Raw genomic sequence first — 20,625 nt, 5'->3', positions numbered from 1 at the left:
TTCTCATTAAAAACATCGCTTTCTCTTGCGTCTTTTCTAGAGCGTCGATCTGCGTCGTCTATCTCTGCATACTGGTCGGGGCTGCTGACGTATAGTGACTTAATACATCTTTTGACCGATGGTCAGTTTAGATATTTCTTATTCCGATAATTGCTTCTATAAGACCAGAAACAATTTTGCATTCAGGCTCTTTTTGGGTTTGGTCAATCTGCAGATATAACTATAAAATTGGATGATGAAGAAACTCGGAAGGTTTGTCTATTCATCTCTTCCTAACGTGTGCAAATTTTTAAAATATGACTTCTTCAGACGGCAAAAATACGAGGAGAGGACGGTCAACAGGAGACGCATTATTTATTTTATGATGGCGAAACTATATCGGGCACTGTGAACGTTGCCTTGAAAAAAGCTAACCAGAAACTTGAACATCAAGGCATACGTATTGAATTTATTGGACAGATAGGTGAAGCTTGTGACTTATCATTCGTAATATTTAAGTCTTTTTTGTTCCACAAAATATTTTGTTCTATTGAAGAAGTATACTATGATCGCGGTAACCAGCAAGACTTCATTTCTCTGACCAAGGATCTCGCAAGACCTGGCGAACTCACTCAAAATTCGTCTTTTCATTTCGAGTTTCATAATGTAGAGAAACCCTATGAGTCCTACATGGGTATTAACGTTAAGCTAAGGTACGCAGTTATTTGTTCGTTTCTTGGCTTCTTTTCACTTTCAGTTCTTTTCAAGTTCTTTGCTTTGGCTTTGCGAACAGACAGGATCGATTCGCAGCTAGCACATTACACTTATAGGTACTTCCTTCGAGTAACAATTGTGAGACGAATAACCGACATCACGAGAGAAATGGACCTTATCGTTCACACTCTCAGCAGTTATCCAGATGCTGACGTAAATCTGAAAATGGATGTGGGTTTTGTCGTTTTACTCGGTCACACCGAAGCAGTCCTAGAAGTGGTTACTGGCAATATATTATTCAGGTTGGAATAGAAGATTGTCTACACATCGAATTTGAGTACAACAAAAGCAGGTGAGTTGCTGAAACTGTTGGTTTTTTTGATAGTTCGAAAACATTGCTCATATGCGGTAGCATACTGAAGAACCGGGTCAGATCTCCCGTTCTTTTTCTTCTGTTTCTTTCGTGAGATTTTTGTTGTGTACATTGACAAAGCAAGTCATGGCGGAAAATTCTGGATCAGATAACAGTCATTTTCGTAAGGTTTGGGCCCGAGTTTCACCCTGATCACAACAAATATGTAGTTGCAATGGAGAATTGAATCGATGTCGTAACCACGTGACTCATCTAAATTTATCCTTGCTTTTCTGACGCTGATCTGTCTGTTTTCCGATCTTTTTATTATTTGGGATAATAATGGGTAAATCACTTGATCGTATAATGTTCTTCTGTCCATCTGTTTTTTCTTTCGTAGTTCGACCGAGGGAAGTAAGAAGTTCATTAATGTGTGGTACCGAGAGTAGTTTGGCTCTATTCAGAACACAGTTGTTTCCGTTACTGTCGAGGCAAGAATGCGAATGACTCCGAACTAAAGGCTATTGTGTTTGGTCTTGGTCCTTAGAGTGAAAGTTTATCACTTGATATAAAGGTGAAAAGGAGGGAAGAACTGAGCAAACTGTTAGACAATACACCTCCTCTCTGAAATTAGGAATTCTTAATGGAATAGCTTTAAGGTGACGGCTGTTCTCAAGGTGACTTCTGGAAAGAGATCCATTCTAGGCTATCTGCCATATCTTCTTGCTCTGATTATTCCCCACACGTGGCCTTTCTTACGCTTACACGACATTGCACGCTTTTTTTTGTTTGTGTTCGGTATGTGGACACTGGTTTTGTCAAGAAATCTTCCAAACATAAGATGCATTGGTCATTATGAGTAACTTTTTTTTTCGCTGCTTTCTGTTCGATAGTAGTGTTACAGCTGCTCAGTAAATAAATCGTAGCACTCAGCAGTAACGTGCAAATCAAATGAAACACCCATGACGTACACGTGAAATAGCTATATTTTCCAATGTTTGCAGGAACACTGAAAAACAGATCTAAGCGATATAGTTAATGTAAGAACACGAAGGTGTGCTGCGATGCGAGCAAATCGTTGTATTTGTCAGTTTACTGCGTTGAATTCAACGTGAGATAGCTGGAGAATGGAATGAAGAAGAGATTAATATTCTTACAAAGGCCGTGGATTTATACTGGGATTACTATCGATAGAACTAATATTTATGCTGAAGTCGTTTTTATGATCAAGTCTTTATCCAGGTATCATCTCCAAGACGTGATTGTGGGGAAAATTTATTTCGTTTTGGTCCGAATAAAAATCAAACACATGGAGATCACTATTATCAAGTCTGAGACAGTTGGTTCCGGTCCAAACGCTGCTAAAGAAACTGATCCTGTTGCCAAGTTCGAAATTATGGATGGTGCTCCTGTAAGAGGTATGCATTAGTTATTTAACACGTCATTGAAATATTTCAATTTCAATTTAGGCGAATCTATTCCGATCCGTCTTTTCCTCGCTGGCCACGATCTTGCACCAACAATGCGGGACGTTAGTAAGAAATTCTCTGTCAGATATCTGCTGAACTTGGTTTTAGTTGACGAAGAGGACCGGAGATATTTCAAGCAACAGGTTAACTCTTAAAGAAACTTCAATTATTTAGGCCATTCATTTCACATATGAATTTTTGGTTTGCATTTGCAATTTCAACACCCTTTAGATTTTTTTTAAACATTGTAAGGTCTCTTCTTCTAAAAGTTGTACTAGTTTCAAGAAATACTTATATTACCTATTCTCCACGCCCACCTGCTTTGCATATTGTTAATCATTATTAAGTAATATTTAAATGACAATTATATACTTGTTTCACAGATTTTCCAAAATAATTGCAACACTCAATTTCCTTCCGCATTGTTTTCTTGGAGAGGTGCCAAAATTATTTGTGAACTAATAAACTTCGGGGCGGGTGTGGCGCGGTTAGAGGTCCGTTGTAGCCACACGGTCCAGTTTTCGAAACCTCCCTAGTGCAAACCAAGCCTTTCATCCCTCCGGGGTCGATAAATTGGTACCAAACTTGTCTGAGAGGATAAAAACACTGACTTGATGGTCGGCTGGCCCCCGCAAGTCATTGTATAGGCCAACACGCGTTCCAAAAACCTCAGCGATTACGAATTCCAGTAAAACGCGTTGGCGCATCCCGAGTGGATTGATACACCAGTGACTTTTGATAAACTTCTACTTTTTATAGTAGTTTAGCTTTGACGGAGTTAAAAGCATCACGCACGAATCTGAGGTGGTGCAGATTTTAGGTGGATTATTCGTATACGGGATAGTAGATTATGGAGAGGAAGGTGATTCCGTCCATTTCTTCCTAGTTGCCGTAAAAAACGGAAGATTCGGCGCCGCACAAGGCTGGCGCGCTCCAGTCGAACTCCCTGTGGAAAGCAGTGCGCCATACGCCGCATACCGTATCTTCCGAGCCGTTTTTTACGGCAATTAGGAAGAAGTTCACGGAATTACCCTCCTCTCCATAATCTACTATCCCGTATACGAATACTCCACCTAAAATCTGCACCACCTCAGATTCGTGGAGTGATGCTTTCAAACGAGTTTATCAGTTCCTCAACTTGCTATTAGCGTGCTGCCGAAATCGCCTCATACTCGTTGTTGAAGTTGTACATATGGTAGGGTCAAAATGACATGAAGCACGATGCAGTTGCGTAAGCGGCTGCGCTGGACACGGTGCGTTGGAGCATAATTGTTAGGATCAAGTGAGAACCCCTGCTACCACCGTTCATAGATGCTCTTCTCGACGGTCCCATCTCGAATCCAACCGCCATCTCTATTTTTCCAAAATTTGTACATTTTTGAGGGGCAAAAGAGGAAGCACATGTCATTTAGAAAATCCTAGTCAACGAGGTAAGGGAAAAGTAACGAATTATATAATCGATACCCGTACATGAAACGCATAGCCTGAACCACGCGCTTCATGTGCGGTTTCCTATCCCTTTCATCCGGTGAAGAAAGACATTATCTATTCGTGAAAGTAAAGACAGTTAATTAGCGCTTGTTTTAGATCATTTAATCTCGCCGCAAACGTCATCCAGGATTATCTGTACAATGTTTTGAATTAGGGGTTTTGTCTTTTCTGCTTTTGGTATGATTGTTCTTTTGTTGTGTATTTGAGGAAAGTGATAGGCTTCGGGTTTCGAGATTGCTGAATGTACGTTTGTTTTTATAATTAGGAATGGCTAGAATCCAAATGCTTTCTTCTATTGTTCTCGTAAAATGCGACTATTTTTCTGAGTTTGACCTTTCAGATTTTCTGAGTTTCCACTGACTATGCCACATATTGTGCGCTGACTAATCTCTCATGTTCAGGAAGTTACCTTGTGGCGTAAAGCAGACAAACCTATAAGGAAAATGTTGGAACCTGCAATAACGGATACCAATGCAAACGGAATCGATGATGCAACCAGGACTAACACTACTGGAGATAATGAGAATGGTCGGGATGCGGCAGACGATGAACAGTAGAAGTAAATTTCCCTCGAAGTCATCTTTTCAAATCCGTGGACTCCATATCGTAATGATTGATATGAGTACTAGCTTTTTTTTGAAACCTATAACCACTTGACCATAATTGCGCTAGTTACGCTTCGCATGGGTTTGATTGTAGCATTCAGAGACATTTAAATCCATATTTTACCGGTGTTGCTATAAATCGTTTCTGAAATTTACAACAGGTATCGATGTAAGATTAATATTGATTACTCATTTTAATTTGAGCCCTGAGTAAACAGTAGGGTTATTGTACAGTGCTGTAGAATGAAATATACAATTTCTACGAACTTCTATGGTGTTAAAGTTTCATTGTCTGTTTGTTTTATCATCCTTTCCTTTCAGATTTTGCAATTTTGTTATAATTTATTTTGTTTAAGTAGTAGCATTGTTCACGTTCTGTGATACGTATATTTCAAGAGATAAAAGTTATTTTAATTCGGGGACATTTAGTGATTTTTGTATGAACAAAGAGAAATTATTGGAGTTTGGTTTTAAAATCAGCTAGGTTGTTCAAAATTTCTCCCAGCGATTGCTTCGCTTACTGAACCTCAGATTTTTCTCTTTTTTTCTGCAGAGTTGTGGTGTTTTTCTGAAATTTTGCTTGAAATCTTCTAAGCGTTATCGGAAGAACGTGTTCTGCGGGTCAACTCTCTGAAGGTGAAATTCTAGTGAAGTCCTCTTTATTGGTCTTTATTATTTTATCGCATATAAAAGAAATCATTAATGCTCTGCTTCGAGTTGTTATTGTTGGAGCATTCTGGTTCATTCGTTGATTTTTCCCCTCTTAGATTCAGCACGTATTTTGTGGACTTCGGTCTTGAATGCAGTGTGCGAGTGGATTTGGTCCTGTCTTACTGAAAGGTTGCTGTGTTGCCATTCCTAACATTTCAGGTTTCTACTCATTGACAAGATCTCAGTCGATCTCCGATCTGTACGTAATTGTTCAGAATGGTTAGTTTTCGTTGTGGTTCTACTTATCTATCCTATCTTTTATTTAACCAATCATGCTAATACAAAATAACTTCTTTCTTCAAATGACTTCATGGTTTTTTTTTTCTAACGGAATGAGTTTCAACAGTTGAGACGTGGATGGTTTCATCTTTTAAAGAGGTAGATGAATAGATTCTAATCTTCATTGTAAGAAAGATACTAGAGTAATAATCTTGAATGCAGCCTCGCTTCTTACCATAATTACTAATTACGCACAAATAGCCTTAATGAACTGTAAAATCAAATTCGTTGTTACGCACAAGCCCAGTTGGAAGCTTTACGAACATCCAACCAACAGCTGAACATTTGTTCTGCCAAAAGTTTTCGATTTTTTTTTTTTTGAGAATGGGAATTTTTTTTGACTACTTCTTGTTTGTTTTCCATTGCTCTCAGTATAAATAATGATTACGCAAAATAAATGGTAGGAAGCACATGAGACAAAAAGCTAGTCAAATTTTTATAGTTTAATTTTGATTTTAGAATCACATCCTACTTTTGCCATTTTTGAAGAATTTTCTAAAGGAAAGTCTGTCTCAAGTCAGAAATGCTTCTCAATTTGATTGTTGGTGACCAGTTAACACTTGCTTTCTTTCTTATTTCGTTGCCGGTAGCACCTCTGTCGGTAGCATTGACGCTGAACTTTATCTATTCTCTTTTCTTACTTATTCTTTTATACTTCCGATTCCGCGCTGGAATCTGTCCTAAACCTGTGCGAAGATGTCAGCACGCGCATTTTTCTGATTACTCTGTTTATCTGTGCTTCAATTGCTCAAAGTGTTTGGATAGGAAATTAATGTAATTATCGGAACTTCAAAGAAAAAACCGCAAACAACAACCCGAACTAATTGAGGATATTCTCTTTTGAATGTATATAGAAGCCCAATGCTACGTTCTGATACATCTTTGCCTTAGTTTCTTTTTTGGTCTTCCTGTTTTAATTCCATGTTTCCTCCTGAACATTTACAACCGTGCCACAATTTAACGCCGTTTTCGTTTCTGTGTCACGCAGTAGAGTGCCGTAATGAAATCGGCCATCACCATCGTCATTCGAATTTTTTGAAGCCTCAAGGCTTCCAGGTTCCACACCGCAAAAAAGCGAAGAACAAAATTCAAAAAGCAAATTCGTAGAGTCGTTTCCGGTTGGATCTTTTCGGTCTCACTGTTTGGCTTTCGTGAGTTTGACGGATTGTATCGATGAAGTGAAATATCAGCTCCACCAAAATTTCCACTTCATACTAGTTTGAAGAACAAAATCCGGGCTTGAAAGTCGAGACTCTTGTCCCGGAAAACTCTCGCGCTTGTCGGCATATCAGTTAATGAGTCGTACGCTCAAGCTTCTAGTATAGTCGGGTCAAAAAGACATGAAAAACTGTGCAGCTGCGTAAACGGTTGTGCTCGAAGCAACGAGGTGAAGATACCAGTGGGAATATAGGTGGAGCCATCGCGAACTGCAGCGTTGAGAGGTGCTAGCAAAGGTTCTCTTTCGGTTATAACTACTAGGCTCAATCGCACCGCTCCGAACGCATCCCTACTCAACTGCACCTTACTTTTCGACGCTATTACAACTATAGTGGGGTCAGTTGCCCACGCGGTATTCTCTCGAGGCGCTTCGACGCCAAGCTTAGCGGCTAGGAGCGTCGTGAAACTCGTGCTGGCTCCACTCATCGCTGCAGTTTGCGACGGTTTTCACAGGTAACCTGTCGGAATGCAAAGCTCTTAGGCTGCAAGACTCAGAAAAACATTAGATAAAGGGCGGCCAGATAAGCGGTGTTTCGAGAAGGATCAACCCGATAGACATATACATTGTTTCAAAACAGATGAAAGTATTGCGAGAGTACACAATACCGCCATATCACAATTCATGAACATGAGGAAGAAGTTCAGTGAAGCTGTGATGAGACTGAAAACCTTGGACATACAGGACATTCCTACTCAGTGCGGTAACTTTTCATGAGTTGCATAGCAAGTTCAAGAATAGAGCCATCACACATATGAAAAGAAGGGGTCGACAGGATGATACGATCTCTCACCAAACTTCCAATATCGCTTTCGAGAACCCAAGGGTTAATTTGAATTGAAGGCAGTGAATTGGTGACGATGACGAGTGGGATCTCTGTGGGCAAATAAATAGTTCGTATATGCGAGTATGAGGGGAGCGTTTGTTACTACGAACATTTTTCTTTCGTTTGTTTCTCTTGCACACCTTCCAGTTCCCATTAGCAGACTATTCATTGGTTTTACTTGAATAATCTGCTAAGGAAGTCATGGATCTCAGTGATTTCCGACCGCTTGCTTATGGATGCTGCGCGTCCTAACGCACTTCGTATTAAGAAACGCCCTATCCCACACCATTTTTCAGCGCGATTAAATGGAATTGAGCGGAACCATGATCATACTCATAATCCACATTCCGAACATCATGTTTCCATCAGGTATCCACATTGCGTCAATTTCCCGATGCGCTGCTTTATAATGGCATGAGAGTGAGAGTTATGACGGACAACAACAAGATTCTCGTTTCTTTGATTGCGTCGTCCTTGTAACATCAAGGAGCAGCCACACAGAACGAATGCTGACCGATTTTGACGAAACGTACAGTAAAATGTGTCTTCAACCGAAACTTTGAAGAGATACGATACAATACGATGTACGTGAAGAACGAAAATCCTTTGATTCTATAGTCAATCTTCATGAAATATGTGGAACTTTCTAACCCACTGCCTACTAGACGCTCACTTTAGAAATTGATCTGTCATTTTCGGATAACTGGAACACATTCAATAATTGTTGCCGAATCCAAATTCTCCGACAGTTGCAGTAAAATCAATGGAACCAGGAAACAGCAAATTTATTTTGCTGTTTGCTTATCTAGTAGATTTCTCTGACGGCAAATTTACTACCTCACTAGCACCACTTCTGATATACTTATTTTCGTCTCTGAAACCATTTTCAATGATATCTAATAGCTGCACAATCCGTGTTCAGGGAACCGAAAGTAGAGCAAGTGCTTTCCTAGGACAGAACATTTTCTTCTGTGGTACTAAGTGAAGGGTTTGCAGTGTCTTTGTCCCATCTCTTTTTTCTCTAACTTTTTAAGTTGGTTTCTTACCGTTGCGGTACTGACGTATTTGGTTTCTGATTTCTTCTTCATTTCTTAATGTCCGATTACATATTTAAATACATATCCGACACATTAAATTAATTAATTACATTAAATTAAATACAAATATATATTCAATACATGTCCGATTTAAATGTAATAAATCAATCAATCCGGTAGGACCTGGACTTGTGCAGATCTATTTAACCCTCTGAAATTCGATGAGAGTGGTCACTACTCTGCACTTTTCTGTTCGAACGTGGTGCACTTTCGATGTCGCAGGCTGGTTTTGTGCTGTCGCTAAGTGTATGCAAATGAGTCACAGGGCTCGAAGTGTTTTTGGCGCGGTGAGTTCGTAAATGGCTCCATCAGTACGAAGATTCACATTGATGCCGAGCATTTCGTTTGTGGATCCATATTCCGTTCTCGTGATTATTTTATTCTGTATAGTTAGATGCGAAATAAGGTTTCGCACCGATTTGTTTCTAAGGTCGAGTCTGTCTTGTTTATTTTCCATGACACTCAAGTTAACAGCTCATAAATCCACCGAGCGAAGGTTGTTGCGATATGGTTCGCTTGGAATTCTCCGCATTGCGCGGATTTGTACATGGTTTACAATAGCCAGCGAGGTGTTCCAGCACAAGTACCAGCGCGCCCCGCATAGTAGTGATACATGAAAGGTCGTTGACCGACAGCCCCACATCTTACACCCGTTCACTCCTCACCTGCTACTAAACATACTAAGTCACTTTGTCATTATATCTATTTCAGTGGAACCGTTGGTTAGTCGATGTTTTATGTTAATAGCCAGCTAGTGATGAGCAGCATGGATGACCGCAGAGTTCAAGGCCATTGAGGGCGTACACGTCGTTTAGCAGCATTTTTGGAGCGTTCCCCATGGGCGTTTTGAACCCTTGTCTTGTTGTAGTAAATGAAAGCTTGATGATGATTCGTCATTTTTCTTCATATATTCGTGAATTTTGTGATGAGAATTGATTCTTGTGAAGGTCATTATCTTTCTTCGAAGGTGGTAAGAAATCGAGGTCAGACATGAACCGAAATTATCAACGCGTGGGAAACTGAATAGTCTTCCTCTTCTGGTTTTGTTTTTTCAATGTCATCTCACATGCGTCTTTTTCTTCCACTGTAATTCTTCTACGTTGATAATGAATGATAAGAATAAATCTTTTGCAAAAATTTCCAGCATTGACGATTGAAATCGTTCTGTCGTGAAAATTCGTTTCTTCTTACAGTTCTTTTAGTTTTCGCAGCGTTTTCAGTCAACTTATTCTAACCTAATAGTATTCATTAAGTCTACTCATATGGTCTCTTTCACATGATTAAGTTCTTCATTTCATCTTTACCCCCAGCACAGATGTCTGCCCTCGGTTGTGAATACTGCTTTTGGTGACTATTGAATCATGCGCTTTTCATTGGTGAGATTAGATTTTCTTCAGAATTCCCCTGAGTTTTCACACTTGCTTACTTGCTTTTTCTCTCCCTGGTGCATCGCTGCTGGTAAATTTAATCGTTTTCGCGCAAATTGCTGTGCGTGCACTTCTGTTGAAATCATTAGATATTGATTGATGCAACAAATAATTTAAATTTGAAAAAATAGATCTTCAAAGTTTTGGGAGTATATTACTCGTAATGAAAATCCAAACAAATGAATCCTCTACTTCTTAGGATTTCTTCGCCATCTGTTCCGCGAACGCTTATATCCAGCGTTAAGTTTTCTTTCTATCTAAGAAGTAAGTAGTAATAAAATAAGAACTTCTATCCTTTGTTGTTGAACCGCATTACATCACATGAATCCATTGTCGATATTTATTTATTAAAAGCATGGATATTTCCTTATATATTTTTGAATATTTTGTGCTTCTTCATTTACTTATTATCACATTATTTCGTATTTATTTTGCAGGCATGGATATTTCCTTATACATATTTAGCGGGCATGGATCACCTTGATCACCTTGACTCCCGTTGGTCTTCGAACCAGTCGAGCGGGCGCCAGTAATTCTTCCATTTGTCCCGGTCGCGTGCCAGAGAGCCCCCCTTCCCAAACATCATATTTTTCTTCAAGGACTTCGTGAAAAATTTTCCCCTGGGGGGGGGGTTTTCTTTTGTGCGCTTAATATCGCGGGGGACCCAGTCGCTCACGGCTCTGGTCCAACGGTGTCAAACATCACGTGCCCACCTTTTTTACTTTCCTTGGCAAACGCGGCGGCGTCTCTGATCTTCGATCGCTGACGTAGGAGAGAACTTCGAATCCCGTCTCTCACTTGCTTGAAACGGGATACTCCTAGCATCACTCTCTCAATTGCGCGTTCAATGACGCTCACCGCGTTTAATGGATATTTCCTTATATATTTTTGAATATTTTGTGCTTCCTCATTTACTTATTATCACACTATTTCGTGTTTATTTTGCATACATTTATTTATTTCTTACATTGAACTAACGGAGGGAATACTTGCTTCAGGGTAATTAGTTTTTCTCTGCTTTGGTGAGCACAGCAAAACAGCGTCCATACAGCGCTATAACCTTCATAAGTGTAATTTCACCTTTTTTTACAAATAAGAATAAGAGAGCAGCTTTTACCACTGGAATCTACGTTATGTAAGAGGTTCCTGGTACGGTTTAAACAAAACAACCATTTTGTAGGCTTAGGTTGAGCTAAAATTAGCTAACGGTGATATTTTATCGGAAAACTGATATTTATATCTTCCGAAGACTTTGACGCCATCGTTTTGCATGCAATGTTGTTTTTAATGCTACTATTCTTACCTTTGGGGCAGATTTAGCACAGCTGGTAAGAGGTTCCGCTGCCACTGCATTGTCAATGGCTCGAGGCCGCCTTAGTGCCAATTACTCAAGTCTTTAATCCATCCTAGGTCGATAAATTGGTACCATTTTTGTCTGTTATGGTAAAAGCATTGATTTGTATAGACTAGACACCCACTCGTAAGAGTTAAGAATTTTTAATTGAAGAGAACTCGTGGCAGATCCCAAGCGGTTCGATTGTCGTCAGACACTTGATGCTTTATCCTTTATTCTTACCTTCAGTCCTTGAAGATATAAAATAGGACTAGTTGCGGAAATTGTTCTAGTTTCCCCTCTGGTCCTGGAGTGACCTATGTACTTGATTTAATCGGCTGGCTAGTATTATTGCCTGACCCAGTGGCACGCATCTTCGCTAGGGCGTGTCGTCCTTGAACACAGCTTGACAAGGTCCGGCAGTTCAACGGAAGGAAACAAAGAGTTGTTACCACAGATTTCGCGCTCCCTCTAGGTATCTGATCTTATTTGGGTTGGTTTGGTGGTGTGGTAGATTAAATCACCTTTTTGCAATATCTGAGTAATTTTCGGCACAAAACTGTGCAGGTTTTATGGTTTCGTACTTGCTCAGAGCGTATACTTCAGTTCCTGACTGACTTTTCTTATAAGCAGGGCCACCACGAGCCGGTAGTAGTCATTCTCGTATACGCGGCCTTGGTAGCTGGAGTAAATAATGCAAATATCACTGTTAGATTTTGACGTGCAACTAAATTATGCTGTCTTTGTCTTCAGTGTAGTTTCTGCAAGGCGCAAGCTTATCGTATTTTTAATTTTGAGAATTTCCTCTTTTTCCTTTCTTTTTCTAGGTTTGCTCTTTCGATGTTTGGAACCCGTGCTCGAAAAGTTGTAATGAGATTTAAAGTAGAGTATTTAGTAAAATCAATCTCCCCAAATTGCTGGACTTCTAGACTAGCTGGATGATACCCTAACCCTAAATTTTTAGCGCCGCTATTCTTACTTGAAAAAAAGCACCCGAAGCTGTCGCATTTTAAGCCGTTCCTAACATTTGAAGCTTTGGAATATATTGCAAAAATGTAATTTACTTTTGCTGCCAAAAATTTATACGTTATAGTTATAAGTTTCGTTATACGTAATCGACTTTGATCCTAATCTAACGATTCTGTATGCAGTTTCCCGTGAATTTCTCTATTCCTATTGCGACCACATTCATATGTGATCAGAAATATGTACTGCTCCACGGTGGATCAGCAGCTGTGATAAAGATGTCAAATTTAGCGCCCACCTAGTGGTCAGAATGAAACAATACCTTTAAAAAATGAGAATGTCAAATGACCGTACTCCTAGGCAAAGGCAGAAAATTTCGAGGATCATGCTATTGTGGTAAATATAGCAGCTACTGAATACATTTTGGTTGCGTTTATCATACATGAGCCTTTTTTTCTGTTTCGAGGAGCTAATCACTTTCGTCTCCCTCATCAACTCAACAGCACTTTGCAGTGCAGAAACAATTCAGAAACATTTCGTCCTTTTTTTAAAGGTATTGTTTCATTCATATCAACAGGACACGATCAACGCTTAGCTGAAGGTGGAAAAGATTTTGGCGGAGATCGTAAGGAATCGTAAGGATCGTGCCTCTCTTACTTTCTTCTGTGGACCTGGTCAAACAAGTTTTTCAGCATAAAACGTTGCTGCACGATATTTGTCGATCGATCGTTGCTCGTACTGTTCATACATAGGATTTGCTAATAAAATCGCAGAAGAAAGCACAAACGCTGATCGTCGCGTACTGTGGTGATTGTGAGAAATTCCATTGAGTGTTTAGGAGATTTAGCCGCTTCCATTCCTTATTTGTTAGAGAAAATGGGGGTCTTACGGAACAGACAGTAAATTAATTACAGCAGAATTACCTATTAGTATTATGGAAGCTCACCCTTTCTTTATGTGCTCGAATAAGTGCTGTGATCCTGTTATCTCCAATTTAGAACACTAAAGTTTGAAATGGTTATTCACAAAAAATTCTCTTAATTGACTTTCTTGTATCTCCTCTACATTTGATGACCCTGAAATGTTTCCGCTGTAATAATAATTTCTTAACTGTAGTGCAAACAACACGAATTTACAGATTAGAAGAAGCTGTCTACAGAGATTTTGATTCGCTCCCATTCTTTTTCTTTGTCATAATTCCGCGTAATTCTAAAGACATTTCCCTTCGCTTTGTCGTAATACCAAAAATATTGGTCGAGACGTCATGGATGTGTTCCCACGCTCTGATATGCTAATTTCGAGCGAGGCGTTAAAGAGTACGAACTGGATTGGTTCTTATTGACGGTATGGGCGACGAAGAGTTCTTATACGGGGTTGTGCAAACACCAGATTCGAGTCAGGTTTGCTTTGTTGACCAGCCAATAGCAGAAGAGCATTCCAGCAAAATTTCCCAGCACTATTCACGTTCGCTGTGCGTTTTGTATCATTTTCATTAATAGAATATGGGAAATATGTGATTTTGTGGCTTATTTATTGTTGCGGTTGACCGCGAGAGTTCTCGTTGCACCTTCTTAAGGAGCTCTAGCCGATCGAGCGCGCCTCCACTTTTCCTTTGTTCTTTCGCCGTTGCGTGACACCATTCTGTCGTTTCTTTCTTTCGTTTCGATAGCGTAAACTACATCATTTTGTCTGCCTAGAACACCTATACTTTTTTTTTATAAACTATGTCACGTTGCGTTTTTCGTTCCTTCTAAACCGCTATTTTACATGAGCCGAATTATTTGTATGACTTTATAAAGTGGTAAGAAAACAACGTTTCTGCGTTCCTCCCCCGCCGATAAGGATGTGGTGTTTCACTATGCTTAACTTCGTTTTTTAATAAGTGTGTTCGAAGCAGTGCTTTCTGCTATTTATTCGAGGTTTATCGATTGGGCAATTCACGGGAAGAAGCTTTTTTTTTGGAAAGAAATTGCTGTCACTTTAGCTTGCATGGGCGTAGGAATGTTTTTTTTTTCGGCGTTGAATTGCGTAGTTACATATTATATACATACATATATATATATATATATATATATATATATATATATATATATATATATAGCTGTGATATTTTGTTTTTGCTTTGGTAATTAAACGTCTTAACGATGAATAATACGAATACGAAAAATGCAAATTACTGATTTTCATCATTTCCGTATTTTATTCCATAGTTCTGTTTTCACGCCTGCAGAGAATTTTACTTTGATTTTTTTTTTCAAAATCAGAATCAAATTATCGACACATTGGCCTGTGCCTGTCATGTTTGCCAATTCAGACTGGTTCAAAATTCAGTAGCAGGTGTGTCTTTTTCTATGCTTAATAGAAAAAATGTAACATGAGCAGTTTCATTCTCTGTTGACCCTGTTAATGATAAATTTGCACCATATCTATTGCAATATTTTCTGAGATTTGTTCAGAGTTTTTTCGCCGTTTTTCTTAATGCTCTGTTTCTTTTTGTTGTCGTTTCCCAAATCTCTATCAATCACCCAATTTGATCAATTGCACCCTACACAGTATCATAATTTTAACATTGTTAGAAAGATAGCGAGCAGCTGCTATCTTCTTTCATCAATCTAATGGTTTTAGATAGAGGATATTTTTTAAGATCTTAACTTCAAATTTCCAGTGAAGGGTACGCGTCCTCTATAAACTTACGTGTTTATATTTTTAACCATAATTTTGTGTATTTAATTCCTAGCGATTTTTATGTTTTTCTTAGCCGAATTTCAAAATTTCGTACTTGCAAAATCAGTGCGAAAATTGACAGCGTTTCGTACTTTGAAGTGGTAACCAATTTAATGAGTGAAATGCATTGTGCAGCGCTGTCTCAATGTTGCGTTCTCACCATTACATACTTCGGTGAATGTGTTCTGGCATCTGGTTCAAAAAACAGTTGTCGACATCGCTTGAGTCGCTAATGCACGGTGACAGGTGTGGTTAATGAAGTAGGCGTGACTACCGTCGCCTATTATTAAAAATGCATTTATTTGCTGGTGCACTTGTTTGTTTTTTATTTGTTCGACACAGTGCGTGGGGTATGCTCAATATAGGTGAGTGGACAGGGCCAAACAAAATTCCCGGGGAAACTTTTCGTTCAATATGCGACTTCGGATTTGTAATGATAAATGTATGCGTTGAATTCAGAAGTGTGTTTGGTTCTGCGCTCTGCCTTTTTTTGAGAACATTGCTCATGTAGAGTTGTTGTATAGATAAATGCACTTTCAAGCGAATCATTATGTCTTGTATTAAATACAGTACTACTCTGGCTGCAAAATTCGTTCTTGAAGCCCTTCGTTTAAAATTTATGCCTAGAACCAGTGTTTAACTAGGATGTTTAACTGGAGCGTAATTTGTTCCACCGGATAAACGCGATGCGATATTGTAATTGGTCAGAAGTAGATCAAAGAAGAAGTATGTATTGAGCAGAGAAAATGTGCACCGCGGTGTACACTTCCTGTTCACCCTTGTGAGCCTATTCGGAGCCATCTAAATGAACATATTCGCTCAGTTATTCAATACTAAAAAATTAACGTTGACGTCCTTTGAATTTTGTATAATACGTAGCGCCGATGATTATTGAAATGTTTTTGCCTTTTTCCTTATTCATATCATCCATACTTATTTTGAAGTGGAATACCGTACTATTGGAATTTTAAAGTTGGGCGAATTCACAGAGGAAAAATGAATAATTGACGGGTGGCTCATGATAGATTATTCCTCACTTTATTTGTTTGTGCACATTTAAGTGCTCAGCTGTTCAATACGCAGTACCGAAAGGCTATTTACGAACATACATACGAAGTTGACCCATAAGGGGTTCAGTGATAGAAGAAACAAACGGCTGATGAAGTTCAATGAGTTCATTCATTTCATCAGGTCACTTTTTCCAATTGCTCGTAACTGATCGCTGGTGACTGGCTGTAACCCCCTGCTAACTTGACATTTATAAGATTTGAGATCTGGAGGGCGGGTTGGGCCATTAAGTTGAGCGTTATCAGCCTCACAAAGTCATGACTGTGGTTTTTAGAACATCACGATTCTGATATACTTGCCTTGAATTGCCTCAAATAAGGAACGAAAAGCAATGGCGCATGTAAATAGCAGCATGCTAACAAAATAATATATAGTAGAATAAAATGTGATGTAAGCAATGAAGACCTTGGCATAACGCCACCACTATACCCACTGTTGCTATAACTGTATATCTACTGGTCTATCCTCTATGTGGAGTATATGTTCTAAAAACTTTGCCACACAGCCCGAATATGAGTATATATATAGTGATGAACGAAGATATAATTTACATGGAACATTCTGTGCTCCACAAAGCTATTCAAAATCGAAATCATGCCCTTTTTTACATCTGGGACACAAACTGTTTGTTGAATTTTGTTTTGCGTTGCAATAAAGAACTCTTGTTTGCTAATCGATTCGAGGAGAGATGCAGTTCTGCTTTGCGGTTTCCTAAAGGAACAACATTAGCATGGCCATAACTTTCTTCGTCCAACTGAAGGTGAAATGCTTGAAGAGGTGACAGAAAGAGGTCACGCACTCTGCTAAAACGTGACGTGACATGCCTTTGATTTATTTAACTGCCGAACCGGCGGGCTCAGAAAAAGTAGCTCGTCTAGTTTTGTCAACTTTGATGATGTCGTCGTGTTTTCTCCAAAGTCGTTCAGAATTAAAAGAAAAATTTCTGAGCACTCTACTTGTTTTCACTGCACTCAGCATTTATGTTTTTGAAGTTTTTTTTTCAGTTTTTAAAATATGGCTTTTTTTTGCTCTACCACTATATTTTTTTGTGTTCCATTTTTCGAGGTCCACTAATACAAGTGAGATTTCAAGATTCTTCGTAATTTTCAATTTCATTTTAGACAAATATGTGGAAAACTAGGTTTTAATTGGTTTGGGTGAACTATCTGGTTAGTTGAGTAGAACCCATGAAAAGTTGGAAGGAAAGTTCACCTACGGGATCAAATTTGAGGGTAAATTAAATGTGCATGTGTTCCATTGCCATAGGATTTCCACTCTGTTTAAAATCCACAACTGTAATTTGCATGGTCAGTGGAACTATTGATGAGATCTTATTGGAACACGATGAAAAATAGAGTGGTCAGATTAGTTACAGGCGGAAAGTGTTCCTTCTACTCAACACACTAATTCGAGAAGAACTAACTAGATTTGCAGCATACTGTTTGCGTTCGCAGCAATCCGTGCCGCTGAGTATAATAGCAAACAAAACATTGAACTGGTTGGAAATCCTTCGTTGTATTCGAATGTGTCCACGAATATGAGGGCAAATTTTGGCCGATTCAGGTTCGGTTCGAGTTTTCGAAAAAAAAACTAGAAGGGATCGAGGGGATCGATATTCATATTCATATATCTACACATATTATCATGTTCACTTTTTTCTGTTTTTTTTTTTAAATTACACTGCTTTTTTTCGCCTTGCACCATGAATAGCCTTTTTTTATTGTTGTTTGTTCTATTTAGCTTGCAGATAGATGCACCCTTCATCTCTGTTCCACTCACATTCATTTTTCAGATGTTTTTTCGAAAAAAAGAAAAAGAGGAAGCACCATTGATAAGCGGGAACAAACAAAGACCTCCAGTGCCTCCAAAACGAACGGTTCTCCCTAATATGAGCAAGAAACTGGGATCAAACCACAAACACGACGCGACAAATGAGAATGCATCAATCTATGACACACCAAAAACAGCAAAATTTTCGATAGCTGGTGGAGATTCTGATGAAACAAACGCAACCAGAGGTATGTTTTTGCATCACATTTCGTTTGGCTTACAGTTTTGTTCTTAATTATTTTATCACTTGTTCTAATTAGTTGTTTTCGTTTCTGAGCCCTTAGTCAATGAGAATTTTGAAACATTTTCTATTAAGGGCAAAATAATTTGTGGATGAAAACGAATGAATTGATTACTCTCATAGCAGTGGCATCAGCCGCATTTTTTTCAGGAAACTTCAGGAGACTTTCGATAAACCTCGGCATTTTGATGCTTCAATAATTGTTCTCTTTAATAGAGCCGGAAACGAGGTTTTTATAATCCTTTATTCGTGGCTAATGTTTCGGCAATATCTTCAGAGCCTGAAAGGGGTGAAATCGAACGTGATTAATCCGATCAACGCCTTATCCGCCCAACAAAGAAAGTCCTATGTTAACAGTTGGGCCTCATAGCTAATAGTAGAAGATAACGTCGTACCTTAGGATCAGCTGACTGTCCTGCCACTGCTAGATACCTGTTGTGAGGTGACTAGCGCAATCAAATATCAGCCTTAATAAAGGCGCGAGTTTCGCGTAATGGAGAGGCATTCCTCCTTGCGATTCATTTTTGGACTCTTGGAGTGGATCCAAAAAGGCTTCAGAGCCTTGCGCGCCAAAACCGTGATCTTGACTTCAAAATCTTCTCCGTTCTGACGCCGCACCCTGTGACCACCCAATGCAGTGGAGTCACATGATTTCCTTTTGCCGTCCAGGTGTTCTTTGATTCGAATACATAGTGGTCTAGCTGTTTCTCCTATGTATTCGTCACCACACTGCACACAGGAAATCATATAAACAACACATGAACTCATGCAATCACCCTCGTTGTTATCTGGGCATATTTTGCACTCCGATGTCGTGCAAATACGATCATATAGGCGATTCTGAATGAGTATTTGCTTAAGGTTATTAGGGGGAGCTCCATGATGGCAACAGATTCTTCGAGTTTAGCTTTCCTCAGACACCGTCGAATAGCAGCGCTAACCTCATCGGAAATAAACGGTACACAAAAGGGTACTTTCTCCATACCAGATTTGTTTCGGGTTTGTGCTCTTTTTGTGATAGGCCGCATAGGTGTGTAGCGGTTAGTGACTGCAATTTTCCTAGCAAGCTCGATAGATTCTCGTCTTTCTTCTCTTCCAGTGCAAATGGAGGTGGCCGTGCGAAACATATTTCGCACTACCGACCTTTTACCTTGTGTGGGATGGGCAGAAAGGAAGTGAACCAGGATATTCTTATTACTGGGTTTGCGGTACCACTTTGTCCTGTGCGTTCTGTTTGAAATATGCACTTGGACGTTGAGAAAGGGTAACCATTCTCCTTTGGGCTTATCCCGAGTGAACTTTACATACTCCGACTGCTCATTTAAAATCTTGAAACAGTTGTCCATCTCTGCCTGAGACGAACAGACAAGGAAGCAGTCGTCAATATATCGGCAATAAAGCAAAGGTCGTGTTTCCCAAATTGGTGCTTCAATTTCATGAAATCATGTGATTCCACTGTATTGGGTGGTCACAGGGTGCGGCGTCAGAACGGAGAAGATTTTGAAGTCAAGATCACGGTTTTGGCGCGCGAACATAGCATTGCGGCGCGCAAGGCTCTGAAGGCTTTTTGGATCCACTCCAAGAATCCAAATATGAATCGCAAGGAGGAATGCCTCTCCATTACGCGAAACTCGCGCCTTTATTAAGGCTGATATTTGATTGCGCTAGTCACCTCACAACAGGTATCTAGTAGTGGCAGGACAGTCAGCTGATCCTAAGGTACGACGTTATCTTCTATTATTAGCTATGAGGCCCAACGGTTAACATAGGACTTTCTTTGTTGGGCGGATAAGGCGTTGATCGGATTAATCACGTTCGATTTCACCCCTTTCAGGCTCTGAAGAAGGCGACATTGCTGAAACATTAGCCACGAATAAAGGATTATAATAACCTTGTGTCCGGCTCTATTAAAGAAAACAATTCTCTAAAGTCATTTGAAAGCTTACTAACAAATTTCTCTCTGACAGGAAAGTGTTTTCATTCCTTTTCTAAGAATGAAACTAAAAATGTTTTCCGATAGCGTTTTTCCTGGATTACTTGATTACTTATCAAGGTGGACAGTCTCCTTTCGTCAACAGATAAGAGACAGCCCTCGCTTTTTTTTCTTGTACGGCTGACACATGGTGTCAAGAGCGGCTGGATGATTCAATGATGTTCCATTTTTATGAATGCAAAGCGAAAACTAGGTTCAGAAATTGCAGGGAAGCTTTTTTTACGCAGATAGCTGTCGAACAACGCCAGTCTTTCCTTCGCTGTCATTCTTTATATCTCCTTTGGCCGGACCCTAGAGTTTCCTT

The 20,625-nt window shown here is 39.4% G+C and overlaps 3 protein-coding genes across 5 annotated transcripts in view; 2 read left to right on the top strand and 1 right to left on the bottom strand.

The window, feature by feature from the left end:
* Positions 1-118: 118 nt before the first annotated feature.
* Positions 119-5,495, top strand: RB195_002492 (uncharacterized protein; the record flags this gene model as incomplete). Of its 2 annotated transcripts, XM_064199781.1 has the most annotated exons (11): positions 119-121; positions 187-252; positions 310-463; positions 536-692; positions 810-924; positions 996-1,045; positions 2,288-2,463; positions 2,515-2,657; positions 4,407-4,533; positions 5,206-5,246; positions 5,481-5,495. In XM_064199781.1, 11 exons carry the CDS (start codon positions 119-121, stop codon positions 5,493-5,495), a joined length of 1,047 nt encoding a protein of 348 aa, XP_064055662.1. The 2 variants fall into 2 exon arrangements, with proteins under 2 accessions (XP_064055662.1, XP_013307034.1); XM_013451580.2 differs by lacking the exons at positions 5,206-5,246; positions 5,481-5,495 and having other exon boundaries at positions 4,407-4,562.
* Positions 5,496-5,537: 42 nt separating this feature from the next.
* The window catches only part of RB195_002490 (uncharacterized protein), a gene marked incomplete at both ends in the record, with an annotated part of 44,893 nt that continues 29,805 nt past the window's right edge, over positions 5,538-20,625 (top strand). The window contains 2 exons of one of the 2 annotated variants that reach the window (XM_064199779.1): positions 5,538-5,540; positions 18,050-18,275. In XM_064199779.1, coding sequence (XP_064055658.1) covers positions 5,538-5,540; positions 18,050-18,275 — 229 coding nt within the window. Of the gene's footprint in view, positions 5,541-18,049; positions 18,276-20,625 lie in introns of those variants that run through there. The other variant, XM_064199777.1, reaches the window with a different exon arrangement.
* RB195_002491 (uncharacterized protein) lies at positions 6,909-7,244 on the bottom strand (the record flags this gene model as incomplete). Its single annotated transcript, XM_064199780.1, has 1 exon — positions 6,909-7,244. The coding sequence occupies one exon, from the start codon at positions 7,242-7,244 to the stop codon at positions 6,909-6,911; it is 336 nt and encodes a 111-aa protein (XP_064055661.1).

This window comes from Necator americanus, chromosome IV (genome assembly GCF_031761385.1).
Source record: "Necator americanus strain Aroian chromosome IV, whole genome shotgun sequence".
NCBI classification, from domain to species: Eukaryota; Metazoa; Nematoda; class Chromadorea; order Rhabditida; family Ancylostomatidae; genus Necator; species Necator americanus.
Note: the sequence above shows the minus strand (reverse complement) of the source record. Positions and strands in the feature narration are given on the sequence as shown.